Source organism: Hyposmocoma kahamanoa, unplaced genomic scaffold, assembly GCF_003589595.1.
Source record: "Hyposmocoma kahamanoa isolate Upper Pololo Valley unplaced genomic scaffold, ASM358959v1 99879, whole genome shotgun sequence".
In the NCBI taxonomy this organism is placed as follows: domain Eukaryota; kingdom Metazoa; phylum Arthropoda; class Insecta; order Lepidoptera; family Cosmopterigidae; genus Hyposmocoma; species Hyposmocoma kahamanoa.
The window spans coordinates 6698007-6720549 of NW_020656077.1; the positions used below are offsets into that span (position 1 = coordinate 6698007).

Below are 22543 nucleotides of genomic sequence, written 5' to 3' on the forward strand. Positions count from 1 at the left end.
TTTAAGTTTAATTAAACAGTCTTTTTCTTTCTATGAAATTTCTATCAATATTACATTATGATTAATGGCTCAATTTTTTTAAATAAATAATAAAATATAGTTTTATATTTTAATTTCAAACAGGGTATTCCTATTTAAAGAAAGCATACAACATAGATTTTTTCTTGATAAAGTTAAATTTAAAGAATTATAGGAGCTTATGCTATTGATCGCAAACTTTTTTTGATGTGTGTATACTATACTATATACATTTTTCAAATGGTTTTAATTTCCTTTGTGAAAAATTAAATTCTGAAATAAAGCCAGTGTCCCTGTCGCTCTAACCAAGCAAATTGAATGTATTAGAACGGGAAAAATTTCGCCGCCTTCCCTCTCCTCTTCCTCAGCTCGTTCGCTATTATATTCGGTCCGTGTGTGAACATTGAGCATTATTTATTAGAGGTAGCGATGTCGAAACTCTCTTACTTTCAAAATTTGTTCAGAGGCTTTATGAAACTTGGCATGCTCTGCGGATTTTGGCCGTAATATGACGTATTTTACGCAATAAATATTATACGCGTTCTAGAGACATACGGTGTCTCTAATTCACAACAGTGTCTTCATCCATATTTTTTTTAAATATTGAAATGAAAAATTTGGTGTTTCTAGGACCCATGACGGATTAAATAACGTAAGATACCGTAGATTAATATTAACACCCGCCCTCAGGTAATAAGCCTGCCACCCCTTTTCATTACATTTAATCCTAAAAAGCAAAAAGGAACAGTAACGGGACAAACAGTAATTGAAGTTAAATAAAGAATTTAATCCAACATTGATTGGTATTGGTGAAACTGTCCGTACAGCAAAGTACGGGCGTTCTGCCATTTATGTGTACATATTATGCTTTGATCCTGGCCTAGGGATGCACAATTATTTGCTTTGAATCGATTCTTGGATTGTAATGGATCATATGCCTCTGAACCGTCTACGAATCGGTATCGTATACTCTTGAATCCATTTCACAAAAATCGTTTCAAAATTTGTAATATTTAAACACCTTTATTACGCGACTTAATTGCCATAATAATGTTCTTTTTTTGCTTTTCACAGACGCCAATACTTTAGATAAAACTATTCTTAGTCATATAACTTAATATCCAAAGCATTGTCCTTACCTTGATTTTCTGTTTTAGTACTTGACGAAATCATTAATAAGGTGAGACTTTTGTTTAAATTCTGAAAACGATCTCAACGATACAAATCGCCTTAATTTCGAATCTATTCGCTTAAAAATCGCATTGAAATGAATCGATAAAAAATCGTTAGATCGTATTCAATTGAATCGATCTTCTTGAAAATCGGACCGTAATGTGCATTCCTATTCTGGGCCCACGTAATTTGCTTTTGAAGTGATTTTTTCTTTATATTTTCCTGTTTATAGGTACTTGAAAAATTGTCTTTATTAGACAGTGTAAGCGGGATTCATTTATAGTTTGTACAGTTGTTTAATTAATTAAAATACTTAATGTTTGGTACAAACCGCCTGCCGCCGAGCAACCACCCCGTTCGAGTGTTTTATACTTAGTGTCCTTTTGCTAGCAGATGTAATTTGCTTCACAGATTTTTATATATCCTCAGTTGCGCTAGAGCCTTTTATCTTAACATGTCTTTGATCTTAATCTTGATGTTCCTCCATGAAGGTTAATGAAGTGGATAATGTGGACTGTTTGAGAATGAGCACAAATGTAAATGAGACGCAATAACAAATACTGAATATAATTCACGACACAGTTTAACAATTACAATAATATAAAACAAAAAATTTGCAAAAAGGATAAAAAAGGAATACAAAACGCAAGGTGAGGAGGAGACACGCGCGCGATTTTAATCTGCGATGCTAGCGCCCGTAAGTCCGAAGTGTGGCGATGCAATTGCACGTTTGTATCGATGCAGTCGCGCGTTTTTATCGATGTAGTCGCGATTTTGCATCGATGCAATCGCCTATAAATCGCAAATGTAGCGATGCAATCGTGCGTTTCACGCATGCGTGTTTGCATTGCTGCTAAAGGTCGCAGTGTGTATCCACATAATAAATTCAGGCGGCGGTAGCGTTAGCGTACAGCTTGCAACAAATAAGTTTAAAAAACCAACTTTGAATATTTGAACAATAATAATCATCAATAAACCTGTTTCCAAATTCAACTTTGGTTTAATTAAGTTTAAGTTTCAAAATTACGTAAATATTTTAAAACCCTCGTGAAAAACTAAAACATGCTCCCTTGAAAAATTTTTCGAAATGGTGTCATCGCCCTTTATAAGTTTTTTTCTATGATACCCAGTGCCGGGACTGGTAAATAGCCGGGACGAATAAATCGTGCGCCTGGTGGTAAGCGATGCGCCTGTTCATGTCAGTTCCAGAGCTATAAATTGTAAATATCAGAGGGGCATTGTTACTGCGCCTATCTTTTTGTGACAAGTTCCATATGCCTATAATTTCACTAATACCCTTACATTCCAAAATCGGAACGCAGTAATGCTCATATCACTGCTTGGTGGGAGAAATAGGTAAGCTGGCAGTACCTCCACGGGCGAACTCTTTGATAAGGAGTTTTACTGCTGCTACCTTGTGTTATGTGTATAATGTCATAATATGTATTACGTACAATTTTAAAACTTCAAATTTTTATACAATCGAATTCTTAGATTTTCGTGATTGTTGCATATTAAAAATTTAACTAGTTTTTCGGACCGAAATCGCGTATAATTTGTTTTTTCTTTCAAATAAACCATTTTTGTCAACCAGGCACATCGAGTATATAACCAGAAATAGAGACGAAATAAGGGCCATATATTCCTGGTAACACATTAGCGATACAGGTCTTATAAATATCAACTCTCGTTTGCACTGAAATATAGACAGGCCAACTACTGACCTGTGTGTACGTCTCCGTATATTCCAAAAAATATTCTGAATTTATTGTAATAAAGACAATATCTCTAACAATGCCATGCTGTTCTATTCGGTGGTGTGGGAAAAACAGCAAAACATCTAATTACAAAACAAACGGAATCACATTTCATCGGTAATTAAATATTAAATATGTAATTTTGCAATTTTCGTCTGTTATAGCAAAGCTCAAGTTCGATTTGAAGTGAAACAGTTGACGACACCCGTCAATTGTTTCGAACTCGGGCTAGCCAATCGGAGCGCAGTTGTCACAGTAATGATATGGCAGAATAGTTTTCAAACAAATTAAATGATATTTCGTCTCTATTTCTGGTTATATACTCGTTGACCAGCCATTTACCTTGCAACAAATGGACAACGGGTCTAATATATATATATATATACCAAGAAAAAAAATCCAGTATAAAAGTAGTGAGAAGACATAGGAAGAAATATAAAAAAATTTTTTTCTTAAAACTGTAATGTCAGTGTAGAGTGCTTATTTTTGCTTACAACAATTTATTGGTCTGAAAATTAGCTGTATTCAGCTTTTAGTGAAAACTACAAAATTCATGTGAAAATGTGAAAAGGATTGTCTTTCTCTGATTTCATTGTTATCTTGCACGATAAAACAGCTGAAGAGATTTGATGAAACTTGGAAAGGAGATAATAGTTTGTCGTGAAACGATAAATTCCTACACTGTCGCGACGCGGCAGAGTAATGACGGGAAATTACTGCTTATTCTTGTAAATTGTTTTAACATTCTTTTTAATTTTTAATTTTTAATTATTTATCCTTTTTTTGTTTATATACGTGCCTTTGTGTGTACAATAAACAGGTTTCTCTCTTTCTTTTTTAATGAACAAAACCAAAAATCGATATTTCAAATTTTTACATTCTAACTCGACGTAAACGGAAATTTCCATATTTCCGAAAACCGATTTATAACAAAACCGTTGTACTTTCGGAAATTTTGGATGCTTATCGCCTTATTCCTAAAAAATAACTAAAATAATACGATTTTAGTGGGTATTACACTCAAAGTTCGATAATATTTTGTAGTGAACCTTCAGATGTGAAAACTGTTTTTGATGCTGCACATATTAAAAAACAACAACAGAGAATATTTCGAAAATATAAATTAATTTCCTATGTTGAATGATTTGAAAAGATATAAAATTATTCCGTTATCCCTATTCTATCATAAGACTAGACGCCATTCTACTCGATGATATTCACACGACGAGTTACGTATCCACATGTATAAGGCGTACGGCATTAGAGTGGAATTTCCTACCTGCAGATTTGTTTCCTGAACGCTATAACTTGGGTCATTTCAAGGTGAGAGTGAATATGCATTATATAGGTGTGCGTGCTCCGTCGTCGACCTGAACGTAACGTTTCATCAGATGAGACGAAATTACAGGCATATGGGACTTGTCAACTTATGTCTCAGAGTGACTGGCGCAGTGACTTAAGATCTTTGCGATTTTAAGCTCTGAGTAGCACTGCAACTGTTGTATTTTTACTTGTTGTACTTCTTGTATTTATTGTTGTGTGTATCAAGTGATTATAAAAGAAGATATAGATATTATATAGTAGATAGATTGATATCATAAGCGTATTTACGCGGGCGGTTTGGTAAGACCGTGAGTTCGAGAAGAAAAAGCATTTTTTTAAATTGTGATTTATTTTTCTACGTAATCTGTTCTTAACTCTATAATAATAATAATCATTTATTTCGGAACTGGTCCATAAATTGTTAGTAAATTACAAAATGCATAGGTCTAAGGGTTAGTTAATTGTACAATACATGAGGACAGCGACACAAAAACAAAACAACATTTATTTTCTATACGACCGCATCCAATGCGACGAGCTTCGGCGAGTCCCAGCGTGCGGACAACGCGCTCAGGATACGGTTGATGCTGTCGCGCAGTCCGTGTGCGCCTCCGCGAACATACCCGAGGCGCTACAGAAGCGCAACAGCCCCAGCAATACCCGAAACGGGTTGTTGTATTGCACGCGCAGGCCGTTGTATGTCCCCCGCGTATAGTCGACCCACAGACTTTTTTTTTTTTTTATTTTTTTATAAAATATAGGTGCGCATTTGACCTCCATCTCACCTGATGGAAAGTGACGATGAGGTCGACGATGGAGCATGCACACCTAAATAATGCCTATTCACTCTCGCCTTGAAAAGGTCCAAGTTATAACGTTCAGGGAACAAGTCTGCAGGCAGGGAATTCCACTCCATAGCCGTTCGCCATATAAATGTGGAAGCGTAACGCTTCGTGCGAATCTTTGGAATATCCACAACATAGGGGTGGAACCCAAGCCTACGCCTAGTCCCCCGGTGATGGAAAGGGGAAGGCGGAATTAAATCATGTAGTTCCATCGCACACTCTCCGTGATATATCCTGTAAAATACCGATAAGCAGGCAACTTTACGGCGGTGTTCAAGGCTCTGCAGCTTCGCCTCCACTAATTCCGAGTCACCTATAAGCCTCTTGGCACGGTTGTCAATTGAATCCAAAGTGGCCAGTTGATATGTCGCAGAGCCATCCCAAAGGTGGCAGCAGTACTCCATGCACGATCGGACTTGTGCTTGGTACAGCTGGAGCAACTGTCCCGGTGTAAAGTACCGCCTCACCCTGGAAAGGATCCCAAGCTTCCTTGCTGCATTTTTGGCCGTGGATTCAATGTATCTGCCGAAGTTCAAATTGGACGACAGGTCCATTCCAAGTAGCTGGAGACAATCGGCTATCGGTATGGATATATCACGAAAAGTCGGAGTCAGCTCAAAGGGACTCCGTTTTGTGGAGAATAGACACGCCTGCGTTTTGGTAGCGTTAAATTTGACAAGATTGGCATTGCCCCAATCGGAGACTGCCTGGAGTGTCAAATCTAAACGGCTAACCATGGACTCTCGACAAGACTGGATTTCCTCTCCACTGCACGTGTAAAAAGATTGGCAGTAGGTTTTGGTAGGTTACATCGTGAAAATCTGCGGGCCAACATATTGGCTCGAACAGACAACGATATGTGTTCCTCTCGATTCTATACACCTTGACCAGCATGTTACAACTTCTTCAGCCCATCAAAAAAATATTTTTTTGTTAACCTTCGCAAAATAGGCCCCTGTTTCAGCTATCATTTTGTCATTGGATGCAAATTTTGTCCACTAAGCCTTTTTTTCCTATTTGAGAAGAGGTGAAAGTCAGATGGGGCCACATCTGTGGTGTGGTGTTGTGGCAATAGTTCTTACCGTAATTCCACAAGTTTTGATGTTGGGATTGCAGATGAGAAACGGAATACTCGAATTTCCTTTATCTCCATCTTCAAAAAATGTATCCACTGACCTCACCTACAGTCAATTCGGGTAACTTTGAACATTTTTTGCGTTTTTCTAATAATTTCAAATTTAATTATGTTTCTTAACAATTACTTTATTAACTGAATAGTGTTCTTTTAAGCCCTTTTTTCGTTCTTATAGAAGGAATTTAGTAATTATTCAACAAAACTGTTCTAGATTTGCTCCAAAAGTCACATTCAAAGTTGCCTTGAATTTTGGGTAACTTTGAATAAGATTAGCCTTCGATATGGAAACCGTATATTTTCTAGATATTTTACAGTTTGTGTAAGATTATACGACATATTCATATTTTTTAGATGTGAATCTGTCCAAATATTCCTGACAGTGCGTTCAAAAACGACATTTGACTTGGTATTGCCATAATAAAACGAGACGAACTAATTTAGTTGAAATGAAAAACTTGTTTTCTTTTTACATTTTTTAATTAATGCGAATAAAAATGAAAATTTTCTGTTTAATAATAATAATAATAATAATAAAGAACTTTATTTATCTACAATTGAAATAATAATATACAAAATTATCTTAAAATAACACAATGTGTAGATAAAAAGGTAAGAGTCTCAGCTTGAGCTGTTTTTCAGACTCTACCCCTTTGAAAGAAACTTGCTACATTTAAATATATATCTTATTGACGCATCTCGACCGGCTCCACAAAAAAAAAACAAAAAAAGCAAAAAAAATAATAATAAATTCTACGCTTATTTAGCTATCAAACGAGATCGAAATGAATCACCTATAACAATTATTTTAGGCAAAGTAAATACATAACAAAAATCTATTCACCCCACTCCTTGAATAAAATGTCGTCATCAATATAAATACGGCCGCCTTTTCTAGATAGCTGTTGCTCATTTATAATATTCACAATATCGGCTTTATTAACTTGACATGTCTCAACTTTAGAGGGCCAAGACCAACCTCCTAAAAAGCATTTTTGGAGCACTGAGACAGTAATTTCCAAAGGAGTAACTTTTAGAACTCTCCCTGGAAACAGACTACCCTCTTCTCTAAAAACACAGTCAAACACATTCAAAGTTACCCAAATTTCTCTGTTTGGTAAAGTCGTCAAAATCTAATTCGTTTTACGCGTAAATACAAAACCAAATTAAATTATTCTTTAAAAAAGCGATATATAAACCTCTACTTAAGTGTGGAAACCAAAACTTACCAGTCAATATTCAGATTTATATATTTAATTCCGATTCTAAAACTGAGCAACAAATCACACCAAACTACTTTCGCCAAGAAAAAACCGAGAAAGTTTAAAAAAAATCCAATTTAACATTACTTTTTTCTTTATAACTTTCGTTTAACAATTTTGTTACGATTTACACAGTTTCAATACTAAAAATAAAAGATCGCCATACATAAAATAAATTTTTAAATCTTTTACGCAACTACGTTCAAAGTTATACCACGATTCAAAGTTACCCGAATTGACTGTAACGTTTTTTATTTCTATTTTTATTTTCGCGCTAATTTAAAAAAGGAATGTCAGTTGCCTTATAAGTAGTTATAAATTTCGAAATAAAAATAAATTTCGAAAAAAGTTTTTATTTAACTTTAAAGTTACAGAATTATGTTGATGTTTGCAAATATATTACAGAATTATCTGACACAAATTGTACATGTAACACATTAGAGTAAGGCGCAGTGTGTACAAGATACGAAAACTGCTGACGATCTAAAATTATTGATTGCTACAGCCATTGACTTACAAATAAATGGACGACGGGTCTAATACACAAACCACGAAAAAATGTCCCAAGTCAACCTATTTAAGCGTAGTGACATGTAAAGGAATATGAAAAAGCTAAAACGTTGAATTCAAATTGTAATGTCATCGCAGTATTGTCTAATTTTGCTTGCTTCGCTGTCAGTCGAACAAACGAAGACTAAAGCGTGAATGACGCTCTGTATACGATTTTAACGCCCTATAAGTTCGGACACTTTTTAGCGCGGACCCGACGTCCATATAATTGTAAGTCAATGGCTGATTTATTTGGGCTTTTAGAATAAACGTGGCTGTCTGGTAAGAGTAATGTTCATCTTTGGGAGTGACTGGGCAAGACGAATATAATTCTGCAAAGATGGTTACCAAATTAACCAGTCAAAGATAAATATACGTACAGAACAAACAACCGAAGCAATCTGAAGGGAAGTTTCGAAATCCATAGGAGTGATAAGTCTTCATGAAAAAGTCACGCATTCATAATTTGACACACTAAAATTTTGATAACGATTGGTCGCAGTTTCTAATTTAAAAGGAAGTAATAAATTCTAGACTGTTAATGTAATAAACTTTACCGTTGGTATATCGTTGAAAGTTCAACACCTATTATTGCAAATTGCGACGTTTTAATTTTAAATTGAAATCAATAATTTTTTTTATGTAATATCAAGTGACGGGACGAACGAGTCGTGCACCTGGTGGTAAGCTACACGCCATATCCATATCAGTCACCCTGAGACGTAACTATGTCTTTATACTTGTCAACTGACAAGTCCCATGTGCTTGTAATTTCACCAGCACCCATACCCTTCAAAACCGGAACAGAATAATGTTCACATTACTGCTTGACGGGAAAGTGGCAGTACTACCCTGGACGAACGCTTTCACAAGGAGCTCTACTGCCACTAAATGTGCTACCATCTAGCGGCCAAAAGATAAACGACGACGAATTCGAGATATTTTCCTTTTTTAAGTTTCTAAAAAAGAAGGAAACCATATTGCAGCGGTATAAGTTTTATTTTCGTTGCTTGTAACAAAAGAAATATTACTAGAACCAGAAAATTGAAGGATGGCGACATGCCGTGTATTTTGTGACCCTGTGTTTTTGACGACGTGCATTAAGGAGACCTATCAATAGTTGTGATTCATTATCAAAGCATCAAAAAAAGCTAATTGAGTACAGCCTGTAGAAGCTGGGGTTATAAAATTGATATAGGTTATCTTTATAACATTGTCCTATATTTCGCTTCAGATGTATGTTCGTAGTAGTAGAAAACAACAAGTTTTCAGTTTGTTCCCAAAAATAATAAAGTACTTCCCGAATATTCCCAAATCTGTCAAACTCTGCGACATTTAATATAACTTATCATATTCTGCAGCAATGAAAATGAATAAAAATTAAATCTGCCGCAAATGGTCACACTCAAACTCAAACTCAAAATATTTTAAGGTAAACAAATTACACTTGAAACGTCCAATTGATTACAATGACAATAACAATCACTCATTGTTTTTGTTAAAAGTAAATAAAATAAAATAATTTTACACTTAGACTTTGTTATTATTGTTACTGCTATGTAAGTATTAAATAAGTACGTCAAGTGTTCGCGAAAGATGAATTCCAAGCATCTTTATCCTGAATATAATCAGTAACACTGTAGTAGCTCTTATTTAACTGCGCATTTTTAATATAGTTTTTAAATTTCTTCTCTGACAGTTGGGTTACTTCAACTGGTATTTTATTATAAAAGTGCACACAGTTTCCCATGAAAGATGAGTTTACTTTATGCAATCTAAATTGTGGAAGTGCCAGATTATGTTTATTTCTTAAATCAAAATTGTGTATTTTGTTGTTCTCGGGGAATATTTTGTCGGGGGGATATTTTGTCGTATGTATATTGGCGTAAATATGTTGGCAAGTCACTGTCATTATTTTAATTTCCTTAAACAATTCTATCAATGAGTCCCGACAACGCAAATTATAAATATTGCGAATCGCCCTTTTCTGTATGCTGAATGTCAGACTCGTGTCCCCATAATAAAATTCCATGTGATAAGAGACTATGGAAATAACTAAAGTACACAAGTCGATCCGTTTCTATGTTCGTCATTTGCCGAATTTTCCTAACCGCGTAAGCCGTGGAACTTAGTTTACTCACTAAATTTGTTACATGTGGGCGCCACTGTAATTTTGAATCTATTGTAATACCCAAAAAGACGGTAACATCTACATAATCCAACGCTTCGTTATTCAATTATACGACTGTATTAAGTATTTCTTTTGAGTTAGAACAACGCAACGAACGAACAACGCTCCTGACAAACTTCCTTCGCCTTCTCCACTCCCTTCAATTCTTTATGTTCGTTTAAGTTTGATACTTTTAACTCGGCCTTTTTAATGACATCCACAATCTGATTGAGGTATGCTCGTCGAGGCCTATCTCTCTCACGCTTCCATCCACATTCGCTCTATAAATTTGTGCCGTCTTCTACCAACATTCACTATTCCTACAACATATTGAATATGTATGTTGTCAAACAAAATCTGTCGGAATACGAGTACACTATATAAAATTCTATTCCGAGAAAGTTACGCGATACTTTCTATTTATTTACTTACTGAACTGAACGTCAAAGCGTGTTTTTGCCGGATGGTATCAAATATTTGATGACCCACTTGTCATTTGTTTCACACAATTGGATATGTGACTGACAATGGCGATGAAACGATGTACTTATTACTTTATATCGCACGTGTAACAGTGCCACAAGGGGTTGATTGCAATCAATCTCGTATTGTGACTTTCAATAGTGAAAAGAATATAGTCATATCGTTAATATAAAGTCCTTTAGATGATTGAAAACGATTGTCTCGACACGTTCATTGTTGGTAATATACTTAAAAGAACTTGAAGATTTCTTGTGAGTATTAGGTATTTGATGAATGATACAAAAGAGCATAGTTTTTATTTATTTTTATTAATTACAAATACAGTTAATTTTTCCACATGTGCTGGTTTTAAAATACATCTTTACCAGCTTTTTCTTCTTCTTCTTCTTTTTTATTTTCAAAAATATTGGATGTGGTTTTAAAGTTAGCAATCACCCATCCAAAATGTTTACAAACGTGCAATTGAGTTTCAATCTCATCGTTATCGTTGAACCTTTGACTTTACACATATGCTTTGTGTATAAAGAGGGTATTTAGATATTTTCCAACCTTAGTGCTCCAATTTATTGCTGGTTATAGTTGTCTTATGAGGACATGCTTTGTTTTGTCGAAGAGTTACTTTCCATGTCGATAAGTCACGTCGTTTGCGGTGATATGCCTGTTTAATCTCGTTCAAAACTTCGAAGTTGTTGAACGCGGTAAATGTTCTAGTCTGTGCTCTTAGTATGGGGTCGACGAAGTTGACTCTAATTTTCTAAGTGCTTGTGATCCTCCGCGAATTGCTTGAGCTGAGTAAACACTTGAGCTCTTGAAAGTGCCTGCCTTGAATTATGCAGTCAAGCTTCTAAGGAAATCCACCGGTTTTACAATTTGTTAGAAAACTCATAGTATTGCGCTGTTGATCAGAAGCAGGTACCTTTATTTCAGATTTACTAGGGATTTTTCGTAAAGGAGCAATGTTTCTCGATTGTTTTGATTGTTTCCCCATCCACACCCAACACTACTTACTGCAGTGGGAACCTTTAATTTTTTTTTGTGCATGTAGGTCTAAAACTCTGTATTGGAATCACACAAAGAACTTCACACTAAAATAATCCAAATAACAACATATCGATTGGAAAAGAAACATGTTTTTCGGATCTGAATCGTGTAAAAATTTTTTTAAACAAACCTACGTTTCAAGTCACAGTTGACTACGAAACCTGTAAAGAGTCAACCGTGAATAAAGATCCTGACAAGTTGGTTGATTAGATCTAAAACAATAGGTACTTTTAATTCCAAGTAAAATTTTATGTTTGATTTTTTTATTGATATTGCAAGTAGGCTGCACTAGTTAAGTTCTACGCATTTCCCACATGGAAAAGCGCCTTATGCCATAATCTACTAACTGGTCCGATGCGGCTTGGGGATTTGAAAGGTCTAAGAACAGTTATGTAAACCTTCTCCCAGGAGTCGGTTGTTCATAATTGTGATGTCTGTATTTTCCATAAAAGCAAGTGATATCTTCGATGATTCGTAAACTATATCGCACTTGACCAGACAATGACTTAGTGGACATCGAGTAAGACCTATGTGTAACAGCTTTGTTTGTATTACTTATATTGTAATGAGTCCGGATCATAAGATTGTAATAATTTATCATCATAACCTAACCTCCTGTTCGTAACAAACAAACGTATTAAATGTTTGTACCAAGTGTTCGTCAAGTATTGGACTTGTGAGTGAATGTGTGTACCTAGTGAATAAGTAAACTCGGAAATTCGACTCATTCCAAGTTCAATATCCTGTCGAATTCAATTCTCAAATGGAAGGGTTCTTATGTAAATATTTTGGCCGCAGTCATTGAGTCTGAAAGGTTTTATGATGATAATAAATATACTGGGACTCGTAGACCGTTGCTTGGGGTGCCGTGTCGATTGGCGGAGTACACATAACGGTCTTTGTTATTTCAATGTTACGATTCTAGGATACATAAGAATGGATGAAAGGATGAAGAGGGTAAACGACGCTTAGATTGATAGGTTGTAAAATTTTTTGATTATGGATAAGAACCAGCACATGTCATTCGACTTAGTCCTACATAATTGAAGCGTAGTTGTCTTGGCACCCACTCAAATTGCACAATCTAAGACTATACCGTTCTTCAACCGATATGCCTGAAATTTGAAATTAGCATTAATAAAACTGAAGGAAGATGGTGGCTGGAGGATCCGAAAGAACCAGGAATTGGAGAATGTCGTTTCTGAGCCCAATATTATGGGAAATATCACGTCCACAAGACTCATTTTCAGTAAGCTCGGACATCTCGATATTATGCTAGCTCATAGGGTGAAACGGATCTATATGAGATGTTCTAGTGCTCAACGATCGACGAATTGGAGAAAGGCTATCGCGCCCTACAAGCAGAGGAACTGGAGGAGATCACACAAGACGGAAAGCGCTGTACTGAGGGCTACGAAAAAACCACGCTTTCGGGTCGCTGAGCCGCTAGCTCAGTCAGTAACTAAGTTTAGAAATACAAATTTTGAGTTTCCATCTACGGTTTCATATAATTAAGGTCAGAAATCACATGCTAAATATACGGGAAAAATATCAGATGTAATTTTTTGCGCACACTGCAACATTATGCCGAACTGGGAACAAAAAAACGAAACTCAGAAACTCGAATAGGTGTACATTAATATGTATTATACGTCAAGATGTTTCGCCATCATGATATTCAATTATTTTTTGTGGGATTGTTCCACTAGTTTGTTATAATTGTATAAAGAAAGATCGAACAAACTGTTTCGATTAAAATAACTAAGAATTAGATGTTACACAGTAGGAGTTCTCTTAACATGTTTATATTTCGCATTGTGTGTGTTGGTGTACCAACTCAAGTGAAAAAAAGAAATAGACAATAAGTTTTGTTATTGGAACGAAAAGGATATTATAAGTCTAATGTATGAGTATGTGGATGTGAAATTATCTTTACTCATTTGTTTACAACACAGCTTATAAACAGAGTAGTTAATTTATATATGTAAGACTTACTTGGTACTTGGTACTTGGTGTAACGGGCTGGTGTCCGCAACTCGACGACAAGGCGCCTATTTTGCGTGTGGTGGGTGCAGGGTCCTACTCGTGCCACCCAAGCTCCTCCAGGAATCTCAGCAGCCTCCTCGGTTTGCTGAAGACTTCGGGGAGCGACGTTGGCACTCCAAGGTACTTTGCCCTGTAGTTGGCCACGCCGGAGCACTGTAGTAGGATGTGCGCAGCCGTTTCCTCCCCCTCCATGCACGCTCTGCATAGAGGGCTATCTGTGATACCTAAATTGAAAAGGTGTTTATTGTATGGACCATGACCTGTTAGGGCGGCAGTTAGAGTGCGAAGCTCTTGCCTGTTGAGTTTAATTAATATTCGTGATAGACTGGCATTGAGCGTTGGGAGTGCTTCCCTCGCCTGTCTACAAACCGTAAGGGTGGTCCATGTATTATTATGTGAAGTTTTTGTACCTTTGTGTATAGTTGTTCTGGACCATTGGTAGGGGAGGGACACTATGGGTTCTGGTCCTACTGCGTCCGTCTCCGACCCTTTTCTGGCTAGTTCATCTGCTGCGTCATTGCCCCGTGAGCCGCTGTGTCCTTTAATCCACTGTAGAGTTAAGTGGTTTTGTATACATACCTCCATGAGTGCTTGATGGCATTCATAAATGAGCCCTGAGTTTATGTCATAGCTGTTCAGTGCTTGAAGTACTGACATACTATCAGAGAGTATTCGAATGGAATATGTAAGACTTATACATATAAGCATTTTTGTCTTAATTCACTTTTGGTTGACCCCCGTACAGGCAAAACGAGACGATGTGGCGTGCAAGCATTGACTATAATACGTCAAAGCGTGCAAGTAATATTTTTTCTCACACATGCACGGAAATTTTTGCATTAACTTCAAAAGACGAACACAGAAAGTTTGTTTAGTTATGTTTGTCAAGGCATTGGACCGCTCGACTTTTACCCGGCTAAGGCCTGTAAAATAAGTACGAAAATCCGTTAATGGCGACTGCACTAAACTTTTAAATCTATCTTTATATCATTGAACTATATAAACAGGCAAAAGAAAAAACTCATATAGCCAATTGCCCAGATTTCGTAATTGCGAAAATTAAAAATACTTGCACCGCTTACTTTAAAAAAAACAAAAAGGCAGTAAAATAAAGTGAATTGGTATTATTTTCTGTATTATTCGACCTTTTTATGTTTTCGTCGCGAAAATGAGTTGTAATGAGAAGAGCGAAAACGAAAATACTGTATAATGGATATACATTCAACCACATCATCAGAAGTTCAGCCGACTATTACAAATGTGCCTGAAAAAGCAATAACATTTTATTTGGCAATTGCCCTAATATGTCAAATATTACTTTCAATTTTAGTTAATATTTTTTTCTTTTTCTATTCCTTTTCTTTACTCTTTTATTATTTCCTCAAATTGTTTGAGAAAAGTGCTGTAGAAGCCTCTAACAAATAAAAAACACTATCCAGGACTCGTATTACTAATATATAACTCTTACTCGTCCAGCAATGCCTTACTTCTCGGCCTCTGCAATAATGTACCATTTAACATTGTATGTAATAATATCTTTGATCTTTTTAATTTAATGACGCTTGCAACTACGGTAGTCTTTTTATATTCCTTACTATATTTCTATGTGTGAACATCTGTAATTGACTCTCGGTTGTTTTCCTTTTAGATAAATAAATGAAATAAATACATAAAAACAAAATAAATAATACGCATTGCAAGGTCAAATGTATATGTTCATGTAAAATATAGCTTTTAGTTGAAAACAATACCATTAACTTAGTGTTGGCTTCCACCACCATTAGTGATACAATCGATGATCTCATTCCTTTCTCCCCTATATGTGCCAATTTCCAGTACTGGCTCTTTTTCCTGTACTTCTGTAACAAAGGACGCTTTTTGCGACGCGGAAGAGACAGCCATCAATCTGCTTGTCGAAGTGTCCCTAGTGGATTGTTTATCACTTTTTTGAAGAAAAACATTAGAATCAATTTAACTGAGGAACATTTCATATTTTGTTGCGAATTTCTTCTAAAGACGCTTCTCGAAAAACTCTTAAGATGATAATAAATGGAGCGTATCGCTTCGTTACTGCACAACGGCACTAAAATCTACAAATAAATTAATTTATATCACGAAAGTTTGATTGGCGTGGAAATTGATAATCTTAAAAGCTTTACCTGGATCTCGTCCTTTCGATCGAAGACAAGGCGGTAATTAAAAATCACATTCTGGATCTGATAATGAACGAATAAAATATAAATTCTTCCTAAATTTCTTTTCTAATCTGTAAATCGCTCACGTTACTGCTTGGCAGCTGAAACAGGTAAGGTGGTAGTATACCTTGGACCCACTGTCTCACAAGGCGGTTTGCTTCCCTTCCCCAAAAAAAACCATTACATTGCGCAGGTATTAGTTGCCTTGCGACCAGGCTAATACATTCTGAAATAATCTCCCGCCTTTACTCAAACTTCCATTGTCTAAGCCTGTTTTCGTTAAACCGTCTTAAAGCGACTTTGTTAGCAAAGTTTTATAGTAAAGGAGAATTAAAATTATTTCTTATACGCTATACCTGTCTGTTCACCCGTAGAGATAGATGTTTTATAATATTTTTTTGTAATACCCACCAAGTGACGGGACGAATGAGTCGTGTGCCTGGTGATAAGCGACGCGCCTATCCATAACAGTTGCACTGCCATTCAGAGCTTGCAAAGATTTTAGGGGCACTGCCACTGCGCCCGTCATCCTGAGACTTATATTGACAAGTCCCATGTGCCTGTAATTTTACCGGCACCCTTACCCTTCCTAACCGGAATGCAGCACAGCTTTCACAAAGAGCTCTACTGCTAATAAAAATAAACAGGCGGTCTTGTATGGAGATTTAGATATTATTGTCATATAGTAGATTACGAAAATAGTATCTACATCCAAAAATGTTTTTTTTTAAATATGATTTTTTCAAAATGGAAATTTCTTCATGACCCAACACTAATTGTACGTATTATTATTGTATATATATCTCGTTTTAAGAGTTTAACCCTGATCTTCATGCCGTTTTTTGTTTCGTGTATCTCTAACAATGATTTGTATCTGTACACTTATTATTATTACCACTTACTACCAACTATTGAATTTGGTTTTTTTAATCGTGTTAATTCGTTAGAAATTATTTTCCATTTTGTTGCAGTAAATATGATATACACCAACTTGTTGTAACATAGAACGAAAACTTGTTATTCTACTTGCACGACCCCAAGAATAATAAGAATTTCAAAGGAAACTTTGCGGAAGTCATGAATGACAAATATTACAACGATAAATATTGAAATTGTCTGCTTTAAGCTTTAGAAACCATTTAATTATTTTGTTCCAGCTCTGATTCCTAGTTCCTTCCTTGGGCATTGAACAACGTTATATTGTGCTGTATGGCCCTAATATCATTGTTTCATCAATGAAAGAAACTCGGTCTAAGTTCTTAGAATTATCTTGTATCAAATTTCTGAGAATTTTCCGAGGATTTTTTAAGATACAAATACATTTTCTCAAATTTCAAATGGATACATTTGAAGAAAAGCTTAATGTTTTCACGTGGTTTTTTTTCGAAAAGGTCCCTTTAATATCAAGCTCAAAAGTATCGCGGAGAAAAGATCAAAGTTCTGATTCGTCTTTGGAATTATATTCGGAGTATTGCTTTTACATGTTTACTATGTGTATAGAATATTGCGTTATAAAATATATAAAGAATATATTACTATTTCTATTATAAAGGAGAACATTGAAACAGTTCTTACAAGCGGTTTTCTTTTGGGAAACAAGTTTTTTAACGTTGTGTTTAAGTTTACTGATCCATTTTCCTTCTCTTTGGAAATGACACTAATTTTTCCAACAAACGAAACTTAAACTCAATCTCAAATCATCTTTTTTTCAAAGGTAAGCAAATTACACTTGATATCGTCATACTGATTAAACTCTACTGCCCATTCATAAGGCAGATTCCCCTGAGAAGAATGAGCAAGAAACTTAAGGGTTGCTAAACTATTGTTTTAAATCTCGTAAATGGCAAATTTTGAATATCACCCTAATGTAATAAATCTTAATATAAGAAGCGTATTATACATTACCCCTTAAATGGATTTGTGACATTGTGAAGACGACGATCAGGAACAGCTGTTTACTTTTATTCCTCGTATTAATGTTATGTCTGTCACTACGTAAACATAAATGTAAGAATGTTAATCTCAAACTTATCTTTTTTACGTAATACCAAGGGAGGGGAAGGAGGGAAGTCGTGCGCCCGCTGGTAAGTGACACGGCTATCCATAACAGTTGCAGTGCCACTCAGAGCTTTAAATCGCAAAGATCTTAAGTGCACTGCTACTGTGCTCGTCACCCAGAACCATAAGTTGACAAGTCCCATGTGTCTGTAATTTCACCTTTCTTCTTCGTCTTCTTCTTGTCCAGGCAATGACAGAAATGTTTTTATTCTTAATTATTCGAATATTCGAATATTCGATTCTCAGAAATCAGAAATAATCCAACTTACTAAACTTCCTAAACTCAGTCTTCCAAAATTCAATGGAAACATTTTAGTCTGGCATGATTTTTGGGATCAATTTGAGACTCGTATACATAACAAGTCATTACCTGATGTTGATAAACTGTCATACCTGTTAGCGTCACTCGAAGGTGCAGCAAGAGAAGCTGTAGAAGATATATGCTAACAAACCAGAATTATAAAATAATTATTGGAAGCCTAAAGAAACGATTTGGACATAAAAATATATTAACAGACAGGTGTTTAATTTCTTTGGTCCAGGAAGCAGCTACCTCCATGTCCTTGTCTGTTGCTTTTAGCAGGTCTTCGCAAGTGATGCTAATCGAAATCAGTAGACAAGAGCAGGTGATACAAATTGTTCTTGCGGACAAAAAGGTGAGACATACTTTGTGCGTGGGATCCGCAAGAACAATTGAATTGCTGTGGAAACAAAAAAAATTTTAAAATTTTAATTAAATTTAGGTTTTCTCATTTAAATCAGTAAGCTCCTAGCATTAGCTGAAATCCGCGTAAATTTCCGTTTATGTCACGTATATTGTAATCTGCGGGAATACAAAGTAAGTTAACAGAAACGCCACGAAATTACAGCTGTCTTAGGTCTTGACACGGCGCGTGGTATGGCACGTAAGCCAGTTAATTGAAACATATAGGGACTTACGAGAACGGTAATGTTTGCTTTATTTGGTATGCAGCGATATTTTTGCGGCGTACGCGGGGCATGCGAAGTAGCAGGGGCGAGGATTTCGTAAGCGTATATTTATTATTTTATACTCTTGCCCCACAGAAGCGGTAGCGGGACCGTTTCGGTGCCGGGAATATAATTATATTTTTTTAATACTAAGTGACGGAAGGAACAAGTCGTGCGCCTATGGGTAAACGACATGCCTATCCATAGCTTTAAATCGCAGGGATCTTAGGGGCACTCTCCATCAAATGTGCACTTAGGTTTTAATAAAAAGAAATCTACCATTAATCATGCAACGAAAATATTTTCATTCAAACACAGATACTCTTCGAGAATTCTATGGTGTTTATAAACACATCTCAGAATGTGTATAAACACATCATAGAATTCTCGTAGATTTTTTATTCTGTTTATAAGAAAAAAAGACTATCGCAAATAGACAGTTTGTTTATTTGCCAAATAAATTTACTTTTTAACAACGAAGGATATGAAGAACGGCATTTGAATGCACAACCCGGCAAATGCTGAGTCGAGACCATTTAGGATCTCAATATTTAGTTATTAAGCTTAACTCTGTCTTTTTGTCATGAAAAATAGAGGTAAAATACATTTCTTTTTTTCATGAATTACAATGAACAACAGGTTGTCACATTTACAAACCGAACTGCTGTGGAGTGGAATTCTCAGCCCGTAGACTTATTCCCAGAACGCTATAATTTGGGCCTTTTCAAGGCAAAAGTGAATAGATATTATTTTACGTATGCATGCTTCACCGTCGGCCTCATCGTCACTTTCCGTCGGGTGAGATGGAGGTCAAATAAATCACTGAGAAAATTCAAATTTTACATTTGGATATAATTATTCCTTAACAGTTTTTCCTGGGTATGTCTTCTATCTGTGGATTATAAGGATGAGAATGTTTTCCGATGAATGTGGCTGACTTTACTCGTTTCGCTTTTGTTACTTTCAAAGTATTGAGCATCATCATCTTTTTTTATTTTTAGATTAGGTGGTTCTATTTCATAGCCTGACGCGTTGCACAGGTCAACCGAAAAAAATGTGTACTTATTCTTTTGTATAAAAATAAAACACCGCCCTGTTTTTTTTGCACAATAACCACCCATGATCCCCCGCCAAGTCAAACAGTCGTTACGAATTTGTCGCCAGCGACGTTATAACCATTCGATTTGGAAGTCAATTGACCAACTCTCACTGATCTTATGAATCGTAAGCATGTTTGATTTTCTTGTAGCTTTGCGAGTTGTGATAAAACGTTTCTGTTTTCTTTACAGCGGCTGTGGGCCGGATTACCAAATTCCTTGGCAATACGGGAACACCGATTATTACAACCGGTGGCTTCACTTTTGACTTTGTGCAACCAAAGCAAACTTGCGAAGACGAGTTCTACATGCTGGTACGCACGGGACAGCTCGCATTCAAGGACGTCGCATATTTTATCATCAGCCTCTTGAGGAAGTGAGTATTTGTATCTTTATAATTTCAAATCTACAGGCATGATAGAGTCCCAGGACATGATTTACCAGGACTTCTCCATATTTCTTTGGGTACGTCTTATTATCGTGTTGATTTTTTGACACGGACACCGTTTTGTTGGCTTTTGCTCCACGTCATTGTCACCTGTTATTAGAGAGTGGCTGAGACTCAGCGCCACCACGTGGTTAAAAAAAAAAGGTTGTGGTTAAATCTGAGCAAGTCCCGATTGTACCAGCCGCTACACGCATGACGGTAAATTACTGGACAATCATGTAAATTGTTTTAATATTTTGTTTTTTATTATTATTGTTTTTCCGGTTTTTTTTGTTTACGTATATGCGTGTTTGTGCTTGTGCAATAAACACTTTCCTTTTCTTATTTAAAAAAACACTACTGATGAAAACAATAACATGTAACACGTTTTTGTTTCTGGGTTACATATCAATTTAATTTTCTAATTGGTTCTAACATGAAAACATGAAAAAACTTAATTTCCCTGCAAAACTTTGCTCTTGTGGTCAGGATAACGAAAATTTGAAATTTGCGTACCACAAAGGAAACGTACTAATGTTTAGGTTTCTCTTTACATAAAGACAATAATTGTAACTTTTTCATTGAAAAAAAAAACCCACCTCAAAAGTTTGTATATCGGCTTTTTTCGAATTCCCTGGGATCCTAAGGAATTCGATTCTGATGATGGATTCAACTCTTCAGATTGTGACTTCTTGGTGATAATGCGACTGTTACGGACTCCTTTGTACATTTTATACTTTTTTTCTGGTTGTCATGGTGACGTTGGTTTATTGATTACATGTAAAGTGTGAAGTGAACACTCGAGTTTTATTTACGGAAAATATTTTTTTATTTGTGATAACCGAAACTAACCCGGAACAGCATCGTCCATATTGATGGAGAAATTATAAAATTTGAGGATTTTCCTCGATTTCCATGGATCTCCTCATCAGATTCTGACTTGGTGACAGTGGGACCACCACGAGATTGCACCCTTTCAAACAAAAAAAGAATTTTCAATATCAGTCTACAATTGACGGAGAAATCGGAAAATATACGTCTGAACGTATAACCTCCGCCTTTTTTTAAAGTCGGTTTAAAAGGGAACATTGTGTCTCAAATCAATGGTGTATTTCAACCAAAATTCTGAAAACGTAGATTTGCGAGATAGTGTGAATATGACTATGTGGCTATGTAAATAGGCAGCCCTGTAAGTACCATTGTAACAGCTACAAAAGCAAAGTTTCAGGGATCTAGTTATTATATACTTGCTGCTCAATTAAAAAAACAAAAATCAATACTGTCAAACCAGAAACAGAACCCTTCTGGAAATTTGTTACATAGTGCAATGAAAGCTTAAATATTCGCAATTCATTTCTATTCATATTGTTCCAAATTACCTCCTCTTCGATATGTAGTTTCCATAATGTTTTCCTTCTCCGAAAAGGTCATGGTAAAATTCCGAAATACTCATATATGCGTGTCCGGATACGAACCCACAGCCTCTCCTTCACAGGCGGCAGGTCAAATCATTAAGTTACTATGGTTTTTATGAAATTGCCCCATTTGGTGTCATTTCTTTATCATAACTGAGATTTTTTACGATTCTTTACTCGTCCGTACAAAAATCTGTGTAGTGTGTTTTTATTATTTAACGTAGTCTGTCTAGAATTGAATTTTGTTGTTGCCTTGATCTATTCACATTATGTGTATAATTATATTATATACTAAATACCTTAGAATAATAACGCATAGAATGATAGTTTCATATCAAACGAACTGTCACAAGTGAGGCAAAAATCAAATTCATGTAGGCATTTTCGTGAATATTTATATAAAAATACAAGTTGAAACGCGTTACTTCCTTGTGGAATGTGATGTTAGTATCTATTTTATGTTTGTCGGTCGTATTTTTACACTCATTTACCGCACATTTCGTCATTTTTAGCTAAAATTCTTGAGCTGTTCGCGGTGCAAGTTGACCTTGAGCACTGACGGCCCGCCCGCTCGTGTAGGCCC

The 22543-nt window shown here is 35.8% G+C and overlaps 1 protein-coding gene across 1 annotated transcript in view; it reads left to right on the forward strand.

Annotated features, from left to right (window-relative positions):
• Positions 1–20498, forward strand: part of LOC113239553 — a 51294-nt gene extending 30796 nt beyond the window's left edge. The window contains exon 3 of the mRNA XM_026476615.1: positions 20311–20498. Within this exon, the coding sequence (XP_026332400.1) occupies positions 20311–20498 (188 nt within the window). The remainder of the gene's footprint in view (positions 1–20310) is intronic.
• Positions 20499–22543: the final 2045 nt, after the last annotated feature.